The sequence below is a fragment of the Salvelinus fontinalis genome, chromosome 35 (assembly GCF_029448725.1).
Source record: "Salvelinus fontinalis isolate EN_2023a chromosome 35, ASM2944872v1, whole genome shotgun sequence".
Classification (NCBI taxonomy): Eukaryota; Metazoa; Chordata; class Actinopteri; order Salmoniformes; family Salmonidae; genus Salvelinus; species Salvelinus fontinalis.
Window position 1 is genome coordinate 15,698,877 of NC_074699.1, and position 12,542 is coordinate 15,711,418.

The 12,542-nt window shown below is 42.4% G+C and overlaps 1 protein-coding gene and 1 long non-coding RNA gene across 2 annotated transcripts; both read left to right on the forward strand.

Moving 5' to 3' along the window:
• Window positions 1–113: 113 nt before the first annotated feature.
• Window positions 114–2,619, forward strand: LOC129834383 (zinc finger protein SNAI2-like). The gene is made up of 3 exons (XM_055899310.1): window positions 114–300; window positions 1,183–1,794; window positions 1,929–2,619. The coding sequence occupies exons 1-3, from the start codon at window positions 213–215 to the stop codon at window positions 2,108–2,110; spliced, it is 882 nt and encodes a 293-aa protein (XP_055755285.1). The 5' UTR covers window positions 114–212; the 3' UTR covers window positions 2,111–2,619.
• A 3,946-nt stretch (window positions 2,620–6,565) lies between these two features.
• Window positions 6,566–9,855, forward strand: LOC129834390 (uncharacterized). Its single transcript, XR_008756245.1, has 3 exons — window positions 6,566–6,654; window positions 6,950–7,037; window positions 7,174–9,855. It is a non-coding gene; the product is annotated as an uncharacterized LOC129834390 (long non-coding RNA).
• Window positions 9,856–12,542: the final 2,687 nt, after the last annotated feature.

Consider the following 12,542-nt stretch of genomic DNA (forward strand, 5'->3'; position numbering starts at 1 on the left):
CCGCCCCGGTGCACTTGTCCTTTCATTCTAATTGGTCCGACAGGGTGTGTATGCTAATTTTTAGCGACCCCTGCACCTGACTCTCTCCACTCCACTGAAGAATGCAAGGCAAAAGACAGCCTCCAAGAGCTATTTATTCAACAGGTCATCCTACTAGCGCTCACTTGTTACATTATTGCGGCGCTGCAGACTCATCAATAACTCAGAGCTATATGATAAAGATGCCAAGGTCGTTTCTGGTGAAAAAACATCTCACTAATAAGAAGCCAAACTATGGAATTCTGGATTCAAAAGCAGACGGTACAGTTAATTTTTTTAATCTACTTAAATGATATGTTTATATCGTTGTGTTGTATATTCTCATCTACAGTAGTTCTATTTTTTTTTTAAATGCCAATGTAAATACCTTTGCTATTTTGTCTGTTGGCTATAACTTGCATTATTTCAGAAAAAAACAAAATTATAGTTATATTTATTATATTCCGTTCATAGCCCATTTTAAAAATGAATTTTATTCTTGCCGTGAGTAATTGAACACACTAGGCCTATAACTCAAACAATATGATTAGAGCATAGACTAAAATTACGTTAGTTATAGGAAAGTAAATAATGATGGATCTAACTGATACCTTGGAATAGGATACGACAAATGCGGTTTTGGAGTTTAGCAGGTGCAAAATCTGTCACACAAAAGAAGAGTTTATTATTAGTCCCTCCTGGGATCTGAAGGGTCCTATTAAGCGCGTTCAAGAGGCTAATGTAGTGCCCTCCGAGGCTCCTTTTACCCCAAAATGTGCCTTAAGTCTGTGTTTTTGTTCCAATTCACCCCTTAAAGCGAGCTAGCCTCCCACCCTCCCGTATTGAACTGGCAAAGATGACCATTATAGAGGAAAGTAAAATGTATGTGACTAAAATCAGATGAGTTTTTTTTGTAAGGAAATTATAATAGTGCCAGTTGACTATGCTATGTGTATGCATTGGAACTTTGGATGTTAAGCAAATCCATATGCACAATACAGTCCCTCTGTTACTTTGAGACTGCTCCTAATATTGTAAATTAATGTCAAATATTTAACTATATGTTTTAACTTATTACTGAATTCGACCTAATTATTCTCATAGAGCATTATTAAAACATTTGAGTGTACTTTTTAACATAAAATGGTGTTTGTGTCATTACAGATCTCTACACCAGCCTGGTCCAGCCTGAGGTAGCCTGTTACATCCCCAGCACTCCTCAGCCCCTGGAGGGTTGGCTGCCAGGGCCAAGTCTCATCCCCACACCAGCCTCCATGCACTTTCCACAGGTAGACAGGCTGCATTCAAGGGACACCAGCTTGTCCCTGCATAGCTCAACACAGGAAATCACCTACCCCCTGTCAGTGTCTCACAACAATCCGCTAAGAGACTCACAGTCCGGACTTAAGTCCCTGGGAAGCATGGAACCCCAGACCTTCCTGCTCTCACAGGACTTCAGACACCTGGAGGAGAGGGGCAGCATGCCTAATCCCCTCCTGGGCCTTGTCCACTCTGGTGTTAGTCAGGAGCGCTTTGAATGCTTTGACTGCCACAAAGCCTACTTCACCTTCTCTGGGCTGGCCAAGCACAGGCAGTTGCACTGTGAGTGGCAGTGTCACAAGTACTTCAGCTGCAAGTACTGTGACAAGGAGTATGTGAGCCTGGGAGCTCTGAAGATGCACATCCGAACACACACACTGCCCTGCGTCTGCAAACTCTGTGGGAAGGCCTTCTCCAGGCCTTGGCTGCTCCAGGGACACATTCGCACACATACAGGTATGGACAGAGTAATGTACAGCCGACAACACTTTTCACCTTTATTCACCTGTTTCATGAATTGAGCTTGACTTCACATCATCCCATATTCAGTTACCCACTTGGGCTCTGAGTTTATCAATTCCTTTTTTCAGGTGAGAAGCCCTTCTCCTGCCCACACTGCAGCCGGGCGTTTGCTGACCGCTCCAACCTCCGAGCACACCTACAGACACACTCTGACATCAAGAAATACCAGTGCAAGAGCTGCTCCAAAACCTTCTCCAGGATATCTCTGCTCTCCAAGCATGAAGAGTCTGGCTGCTGCCCACAGTCCTGATGCCATTTACTGCCTGTGTTGCCCACTCTGAACCTGTTGCCTACTTGCCTAGGCTATGTCTGGTTCTACTAACATCAGACTGCTGTGCCCTCACAAAGCACTGGAGATAGACTGCTATTAATGACACGGAGCTCTGACTACTGTATGTTTTTGGTCTCTGACATTTCAAGCTCATGAAATAAGCACAACGGACTGTGTCCAAAGACGTTCTTATGTCATATATTTGATATATGAAGTATTTGTCTGCCATTAAAAAGAGAAGTTATCGCATGCTGCCAAAAATACTTGAAATTTAAGAGCCTTGAAGTTTTTGATTGTGTTATTGATGATTACCTGTGCCTTTTGAGGAAATGTATAGCTGGAGTATACAATTTTGTATGAACTTTGTTTGTTTAAAAACAATAAATACCTACTTTTGTACAATATGCCTAAATATGAAAACATGCATGATCATGGGAGACATGAACCACTGAGATGAAAGCACAAGCCCTTGTCTAAGTCAAGAAATATTGAAGAAACCCACTTTTCTAAAATCAAAACAAAGACTCAGTGACTGCTGAAGAGTACACAAGTAGAGTATTAGAACTAAATGTTAGCGCTTTCCTATCAGTGACCCGGCACGTTCCTACTTTACGACCATTTCTTGGCATTGTGAGATCACTGGCATACTGTAAATATCATCATGGGCACACAGGAAACTGGAGAATAAAGCAATTGGGATAAACAGATAGTGTGGGTGACATTCTGGAAGTGTTCTTGTGACACCCCTATCCCCAGGCAGGATCTCTCAGGGGTCTCTGAGACGGGATCATTTAAATCACAGGCCCCCATTTTTCCTCAGCTAATTAATGTATTTTTGGACGGCAGCTGGTGAAGGTGGATATTTTAAGAGTCTAAATAAAACCGTGATGTTTCCCATTTGTAATGGTGCATGGAAAATTCTTATTAAATATATCGGTTTATTGGCAGGTGGAGGGAGGCCAGCTGCATGCTGCTGTGGCGCCATGCCAGGCCTTGTGGGAGGGGAGAAGGTGGGGGCTTGGTCGACTCTTTCCAGTTGCTCAGCACAAGTGGAGCAGCTGAGTGGAGAGAGCTCCCTAAACACATGGCCAGTCACTGCCGGCCGGGAGAAACGCTGCTTTTCTTCAGCAGAATCCAAAACATGTCTGGCATGTCCCAAGGCACTCCAAACACGCGCAGGTTGGTGCAACTTGGCCCTCTGTTAGATGATTTGTAGAGTAGAATGATGAATGGGGATTGGGTGCTGTGTTGGCACTGGCCGGCAATTAAATGTTTGTCAACTGTTTACTTGTACACTGTTTCACATATACGGCCAAGGCAGCAATAGCCAGCTATGTACAGTAGCTGCAACTGGAGATGGTCAACCCCTTTTGAACAATAAAAAGGTTGTTTTTGTTGTTGTTATAACCACCACTCATTTAATAATAATAAAAATAAAGAAATCCATAAAGGGTGAACAAATAAAAATATCTATGTGCTAAATGTTAAAATATACATTGATTGCACATATTATGGATTGCTCTGGATAAGAGTGTCTGCCACATCAGGGTTTCCCAAACTCGTTTTTGTTTTTGCACTAGAATTACACAGCTAATTCTAACAATCAAAGCTTGATGATGAGTTGGTTATTTTAATCAGCTGTGTAGTGCTCGGGCAAAATCCTGCGCTAAATGACCAAAATGTTAATATACACAGTAGGTGATATAGTTGTGGAAATAAAGAGACACGTGGACGTTTCTAAGTTGGGAAAGAAAGGGTATCTTGAGCCACAAAACCCATAACTTAGCAGGAAGCCCACGCAGAGCAGAGCTCATCGAGCCAGGCCAGTATTTTCAGGAGGCCAGATCCCACGGGGCAGGGCTCTGGCACCACCGTCACAGCTCCCTGGGGTGTTGCTGGGGGATTTTAGTGGAGACTGACATGGCAGACACATGGCAGACGCATTCCTCAGCATATCCTGGCTGGAGCCGTCTAGGCCCATCCTTCACCTTTCTGACGCACTAAATTTATTCCAACATAATTCTTTAGCTGCAGGACACCATGGACCCGATCAACCATGGACAACTTCTACTACTACTAACATTGTGGAGATCAATATGGATGTAACCGTTTCAGAGGTCTGGTAGAAATGTTGACCAGCCTTACTGGACAGACCCAGAGGATGAGGACGATAGACAAACACAAGGCTCGGCTCCAGACGTGATCTTGACCTCTGTCTCCATTCTCCATGATGTCTGCATCAGCTGACGCAGCAGCAGCTCCTAACTATAGCCACTGTGACTCCACAAAAGACCCCTCTCGCCCTATAAATACCCTGTAGCCAGGGTAAGAGAGGCATGGACCTGATACCCTTACAGCAGCAGACGGGTCAAAAATAGAGGTAGTGTGGCTAATTCTGACCCAGTGTGAATTGGGCCTGGTCAAACTCTAGCTCCTGGGTTGGGCTGACATGAGCCTACAAGTCCCTCTCAGGTCCCTGGCACTGATGAGTGGAACTTAGAGAGTTTCCAATGCTCTGCGCGAGTGAGTTAGCTTTCTCCAATTCCATAGAGCTGTGCCTAGCTGTTTCCCTTTGGAACAATCTCTGGGCCTGATCCAGGGATTCGCCTGCCAGTAACCCTCCCTAACCCTCCCCCACACACTTTTTCTCAGCTGCTGGGGATTTCAACCCCATTTCCACTTGTCCTGCTACTCTGCTGGATACAGCCACCGTACTAGCTCCTGGGATGATTTGATAGCATAAAGGTCAACGAGTTCCCATCCATCGAGATAGAGAAGGTGCTTTGATATACCTGTCTTGAGGATTTATGTTGATCAGTTGGCGGTAGTGATGATAATCTACTGTAGATTAATGATTAGATAGTATTTATGTGCGTTGGATAAAATTAGTGACAGATATCTCACGATTAGCTCATGTCACAGACCCAAAACATCCCAGAAATCATGAAAAGCACATGTACTCTAGAGAAGAGAGTGAAGGAAGATAAATCAATTATTTGTCTGTAAAATGTTTGTTGAATGTCGAAACACAACTGACTTTAAACAGAATTAAATTAGTCTGTATTGCCGCCAACAGACACAAATGAAAATACATCTGTGTCGTATTTGAATATCATGCTCTTGATAAAAGCTCTTGCAAAAGTATTGAGGCCCCTTAGATTTATTCACATTTTATTGTTTCACAAAGTGGGATTCAAATGGGTTTAATTGTCCGTTGTAGTCCAATGACAAGTAACTCTATTTCAAACTGGTTTCCAATAGGCCAATTTGGCATGGGGTCATACAGTATTAGTCTATTGGAAAATCTGAATCAATGAAAAGTGTGAAAAGACCATCTGGTAATAGATCCATTTAGAATAGCACTGTAAATTAGGGATAGTGACTAGAGAATTTAGACAAAAGAAGAATCCTATATCAGCACCAGGTTTAAGATTTGTGATTAGCGAGTGGATTAAAGTTGACATTTTTTCCGGTGTGTGTTGGCCTATGAGCGCATCATGGACGCTACTACCTACACCGACCTGTTGCCATGGCAACGTTGTCAAAAGCATGAACGCCTGCAAACTCAACTTGACTTCAGGGGATATCCAGCCGGGTCATGTCTATATGGATATTAATACAAACGTTTAGGCCTATAAATACTTCATAACTTGTTTAGAATAAGCATGCCACTACTCCATTGCTAGTATCATAGTAATACCATCCCAGTTGCCACTTATAGCCCCCGTGAAGACAAAGTGGGGCTATTTTTAGTCTATCCAGCGGATGCTATCTGGCCTGGTGGGATATTTTTGTGAACGACCTCAGCACAGCCTTGCACCGATTCAGAATATTTTCCACAGTGAGTGTTGGGCATTTATAAATATATCTCACTCCTGTAGCTCCCTCACACACTGCGTATTAATGCTATGTGTTGCGCTTGTTACCAAAACCCTGCCACTATGCTGCTGTGGACTGGGGATGGGAGTATTCAGGGAGGTAGTTATATCTGTCCACTTGTTGTGGGAAAATAAGCCCTGCAGGCCTGAACAGGTGCAGCTTGGTAACATTTAGCGGCCCGTCGAAATCAGCCAACGCCCCCGCCCTATTTTCCATCTGATATCTGAGATTGTTTTCGTCCAAGGGCTCCTGCTTGCTCACCACATTCGTTTTCCATGCCCTGACCTTTAACCTAGGGTGACCAGACGTCCTCGTTTTCCGGGAACAGTCCCTGTTTTTGGTGGCCTGTCCCCGGCTGGAGCTGTCCCCGTTTTTAACTGTGTGTTAAAAACAGACCGCAAAGGGAAATATTTTACTTGGCAAGAAAGACCGGGCAGCAGAGCCTACCGGTTAACGGTCTCAATCGCGTTGTGCTTGTTTAGGCCAACAGATGGGGCTGCTCGCTATAGCAGCTTCATTCACTCTTCTTCTACTAACTACTTGCTCGCGATAGTTTTAGAGAAAACTGCCGTGGAAAACTCGCCCAGAAGCTAGCAAGTGTCAAGTGAATCCACAACATCACCACAAACGTTTTTTCAAGCCAGGTACAATCGTTTGAGATACCAGTGATGTTATACTGTCACAATTTATTATATAGATAGATGATCTGCTCTATAAGGTTTTAAATATGATATGCTCGCTAACGTTAGCTATGTAGAATAAGTTAGCTAGCTACTGTTATGGTAGGTTAAAAAACGTTCACATGTAAACATGCAGTGGACGGGCTATTTTGAAAATATGATTATATTAAATGAATGCACAATTAATTCTGAGAATATTTTTGTAGATTACAATTTTAATGGTTTGGCATTATAATAACTGGTGTGAAAATATATTTAGAAGTGTTCATGGATAACATTAGCAGTGGAGAGGAAGGAGAGGAGGAAGACTGGATAGGAAGAAGAGTGAAGGAGACAGAGGAGGAAAGGTAAAGATATGGTTACAGAGCCTAACAATTTATTATTCCAAACAATGTTTTTGAGATAAAATACAAAAATGAGGCAAGCAATGGGAATCTGTTAACCAAAGTATTTGATCTAATACTATGCTATTTATTAATACAGATTGGAGAGGAAGGAGAAGGAAACATTTAAGGGAGTAAAAAGAGTGAAGCAAGGAGAGTGTAGAAGAGTGAGGTGAAGGAAAGGAAGACGAGTGATGAAAAGAGGAGGAGAAAGATTGGAGGAGAAGAAAAAGTTAAGAGAGTAAGAAGAGTGACACAAAGAGAGTGAAGAAGAACAGACAGAGGATAAAGTTTAACCCCAAAGTTCAAGTTGTCCCATTATTCAAAGGAGTCCATCTTCAGAGTGCATAGCGATAATAACTGTGAAACACCTATATCATTTTCAACATTTGATTAATGACCAGCCAACTGTAAAGGTCCTGATGTTCCAGAATTATTTGGCTTGCCACGCTAATTATGTTCTACTTACAAAACATTGTATTTATCAAGAAAAAAAACTGTGCTTAAAAATGATAAATGTTAATGATCTGAAGTATAGTATCATTGGTAAAGATTATGAATATGTATCATTGGTAAAGATTATGAATATGTGTGTGCACTTTTGATGATAATCAAATGCAGCTTTGTTCAACAACATTGTTTAATATGAAAGCTCAACAGACAGAAGGGTATTTCTGCATGATCCCTCACTATCTTCTCGATTTAGTCTCTTTGCCTGTATGTTTGAGTTTATTTTATTTTTACAGGGACAGTGCACATTAATCTATATTTCAGTAAAAGTGTCGGTTTTAGCCAGCCGGCTAATATTCAACCACAGTCCCTGGGAACGTTATTAAAAACAATTACAATATAGACAATCATTGAGCAGTGAGCAGTGAACACACGCAGAGCAACATAGGACAAGCAAGACATAGCATACAGACAGAGCAACATAGGACAAGCAAGACGTAGCATACAGACAGAGCAACATAGAACAAAAAGCAGCAAGACAAAATCCATAAAAGCAACAAAGTGTTTCCACACCTCACAAGCTACAGACAACATTGAAAGCGGCAATACACAGCTAGGGATTATGTTCACAAATCTGATTGACCTTTAGCCATGTCTTCATGCATTTTGTGAAAGTGTGATATGTGGTGCAGTTATGTGTGTCTGATGGCAGTGTATTCCAGACATGGGAAGCTCTCACAGAGAAAGCGGATTTACTAAAGGTGCTTTTCCTTAAGGGAACTATACAGTCACCTCTCATGGCAGACCTTGTGGATCTGCTGCCATATGTTTGGGTTTTCTGTTTAACAAAAATAATGAGTGGAGGGGGAGCCAGGCCATTTAGGATCTTGAATACAAGACATGCATCGGTGTATTGCACAAGATTTTCCCAACTCAGAAACTCATGCTTTCTGAGGATGTAACAGTGATGATGGCTGTTGGGCTTCCTATCAAGCACGTTGAGAGCCTGTTTGTAGACAGACTGAATAGGTTTTAATGTTGTACAGCAAGCTTGGGCCCAACTAGTCAAGCAGTATGTTAAGTGGGGGAGTATCATAGATTTGAAGTACAGTTTTGCTACCTCTGTAGTCAAACAATTTCCTATAAATCGGAAATGAGCTAGGTTGAATTTGGTTATCTGAATTACCTTTTTCACATGCTTTTTAAAAGAGAGGTTGGAATCAAGTATGATGCCAAATTACTTCAAACCAGATACCACCTGGAGCTTCTCCCCTGACACATAGACATCTGGCTCAGTAGCATCTGTTGCCCTCTTTGTGAAGAACATGCAAACAGTTTTTTTCACATTGAGATGCAAACACGAGTCACTAAGCCACTTTGTAACCTGGACCATTACAGTAGTGAGTTCTTGTGCAGCTTGTTGTTTGCTCTTTGCATGCACATATATCACTGTATCATCTGCATACATTTGAACTTCAGACCCAGTACAGACAGAAGGCAGATCATTAATGTACAGGCTGAACAGGAGGGGCCCCAGTATTGACCCTTGGGGAACGCCCACATCATAGCTAAGAGTGGGCGACAGCTCATTGCTCACTCTGACACACTAGTTCTGCCTTCAAGGCATGATTTCATCCATCTCAAGGCATCGGGGGGAAAGTTGAACTTGGACAATTTTGTGATGAGAATATCATGGTTAACAGTATCAAAAGCCTTCCTTAGGTCCAGAAGCACAGCCCCAACAATGCCCCCTTTGTCCATCTTGGACTTCACATTTTCCAGAAGAAAGCAATTGGCCGTTTCTGTGGAGTATTTCGCTCTGAAGCCAAACTGCATGGAGTGTAATGTGAAGGGGCTGTTGTTAAGGTGGGCAATCAGTTGTTCTGCTACACACTTTTCAACAACCTTTGACACCACAGGTAGTATACTAATGGGCCTGTAGTTACTCACAGGGTCGTCCGATTTAAAGATGGCTGTTATTATGGCCGACTTCTACACCCTTGGAAACACCCCGAGACCAATAGATGTGTTGGTGACCTTAGTAATGGGGCCAATGAGTGACTCTTTGTAGTTTTTAAGAAAGGTAGAGTCCAGCCCAAACACATATTTGGCTTTAAAGGTTCTTTAGTGAGCTAATCACCTTTTTCACCTTTGACTCAGAAACCTCCCTTATGATGAAGACAGGTTGAGCGTCATTCACTAGCACTGAGCCCAAGAAAACAGTGGATGGGTTCTGTGTCAGTACCCTGACAGAGTCAATAAAGTAGGAATTGAAGGCTATTGCTATTTCGGCTGCATCCTGTGTTAGATTGTTATTCACCATGATTTCTATTCTTTTTGCAGTGTTACTATGGTCTTTCCCTGTTAACTTTTTTAGATTCTCCCAAATCAATTTAGAATTTCCCTTTGCTTCACCAATTATGTTAATAAAAAAGTTTGCCTTGGCCTGTCTGATTTCTTTCATCACCATATTTCCCCAACATGGTAAACCTGCGTCTATCATGCTCTAATTTGGATTTTAGGGCTATTTTTAGAGCATAATCTTGTTCTTTCATCAATTTTTAAATTTATTTCTCCATTTAGCCAAGGAAGAGTGCTCTTTTGGCCAGGTTTGGATTTGATTTTCTTTAGGAAACCATTTATTGTAGTCTGGATTGTGGATAGAAAATCCTGACTATCAGCTTCCACGTCTGTATAGGACAAGAGAGCATTCCAGTTAATTCCCTTAATTGCGTTTTCAAAATAGTTTAATTCACTCTTAGTTGATCCGGCTTTCTAACAGTAGAGAGGTTAAACCTGCTCTTAGACAGCTTTCTGGCTATAAGTGTCAGATTATGATCAGATAGCCCAGTAACCATATTGAATGATTTAGTCACTCTCTCTGGTTTATTACTGAACATCAAATCAATCTGTGTTTTAGAGCAACAAGTCACCCTGGTTGGCCCTTTAACTAGCTGTGTAAGGTCAAAGGTATTAGTGATCCGTTTGAGAGTTTTCCTACAAGACTTGTCTTCATAATTAATATTAAAATCTCCCATTAAGATGACCTCTTTCCGAAAATCACATTCACTAAGCATGTTATTAAACTGATCAAAAAACACACTTTTGGTGGAAGTTGGCCTATACATTCCAATAAGGGTAAAATACATTTGAGGAGACAGTGTAACTTTCAGGCCAATACATTCTAGTTCATTATCACATGACCACTCAATTTGTTTACATCGGATATGTTCTTTAATGTAAATCATCACACCCCCTCCTCTTCCTTCAATCCTGTCTCTCCTGAAAACAGTGTAGCCAGGCACAATCAAAGCAGCATATGGAGAGTTTTTAAGGAGCCATGTCTCTGAGAGGCAGAGGAAGTCAAGGTTGGAGTCTGTGTGTAGATGTTGAATTTGATCACTTTTTGGAATGACACTACGAATGTTCAAGTGCCCCCCTAGTAGTCCCTTGGGTTTAGCTCGTGGGTCCCAGATGACTCGAGAGCGATTGACACATTGAAAAAAGTTACATTTTCTGTGTTTTCTGACGGCTGGGTTTAGGCCGTTTTGTTTCGTTTTGATTAGGGGCAGTTCAGTAGCGCAATTAACAATCCCTCCCGCCTGCACTGGATGCGGGGAACTAATTAAAACAGCTTGCGTACCAGAAGCAGAGTCGGGGATCGCATATAGCGACTTGGGTATGTTTGAAGAGTCAAAATCTATCCTGGAGCCGGGTGAGTCGAGAGAAACAATGAGACCATAGCACTCACCCACTTCCACAGCGGCGAGGATCAGTGGACGAGGCCATCCACTGCTTCCCACGCCGGTGAGTATCGCTGGCTCGGTGATGTTAGGCCCAGGGTTGAGTTGCACATCCCCGGAGAGCTGGAGGGTAGTGAACAGATAGTTTAACAGTTTCCGATAAATGTTGGACTTGTGTTTGTTACGCCTAAGCGGTTCAGTGGAATCGGGAGCGAGGTGGACTTGGCCATTATTCAGAACATTATGGTATGTTGTGTACTGTCCGCTCCTGTGGACCGGTGAACCAATGTGTTTGGTGTTGATATTCTCCGCCAGTAGATTTATTGTGTCATCCCAGCAAGGACGCACTGAGATTATCAGTAGAGCAGCTACATAACTGACAATCATGGCAGAGTACTGGAGATAAAACACATAATTGCGCTTTAACTCTTTGCATGAGTTACTTAGCTGGGGTCGGCGTACACCTGATGTTTTAGATAAAATAACAGCATTCGTATGAGAAGCGGCACCTGCCGCACCACCCTGTCTTCCGTCCGCCATTATCCTGTTAAGGTTAGGAGATAGATGTTGTGTGTGTGCGAGTTAAGGTCAGAACCTTAGCACTGCCATTCAGTAACACACTTTCTCTCTGATATAATGGCAGAGGCCTGCACCTCATCAGTGGCTGACCCATGCTGGTTCCCAGGCCCCAGTATGAGGGTGGATAGGGAGGGAAGGGGGTTCAAGGGCCAGGTGTTTTGGGAACAGGGGAGCGCTGGACTACAATGGTGGTTGCTCTCAAGGGTGGAAGATTATGTCGGCTGATGCACTCAAAATGAATAATCTCATATTTAATGACAAGCGGCAAGATGATAAACTCATTATTTTTCACAATGTATTATTTCGATATTAAATAATTAGATAGGTTGATTATGCAAAAACGCCAAAGCCTTCTTTCTTCATTATAAGAGAGGTCATTGTAGTGTCACTTGTCATTTCTTTCTCTTGGGGTGAGTTTTTTCTTGACTGTTTTCACACTATGACACCAGTCATCATTAAAACCTGCATAGAGGTGAAACACAAACAGAGGATCTTAGAGATAACAATGGGTAATGAGGAGAACGTTTTTCAACCGGTCTGAATAGTGTATGTGGAGTTTGAAAGGTCTTTATAACCAAGCCTAAGTTATATTAACATAACACAACAAACGCCACCAATCCATAGCTCAATCAAAACATCCTCCAGTGTGGCCCAGGTCACAGGGGCTGCCCTCTGCTCTGTTTAGACTGTGGTTAAT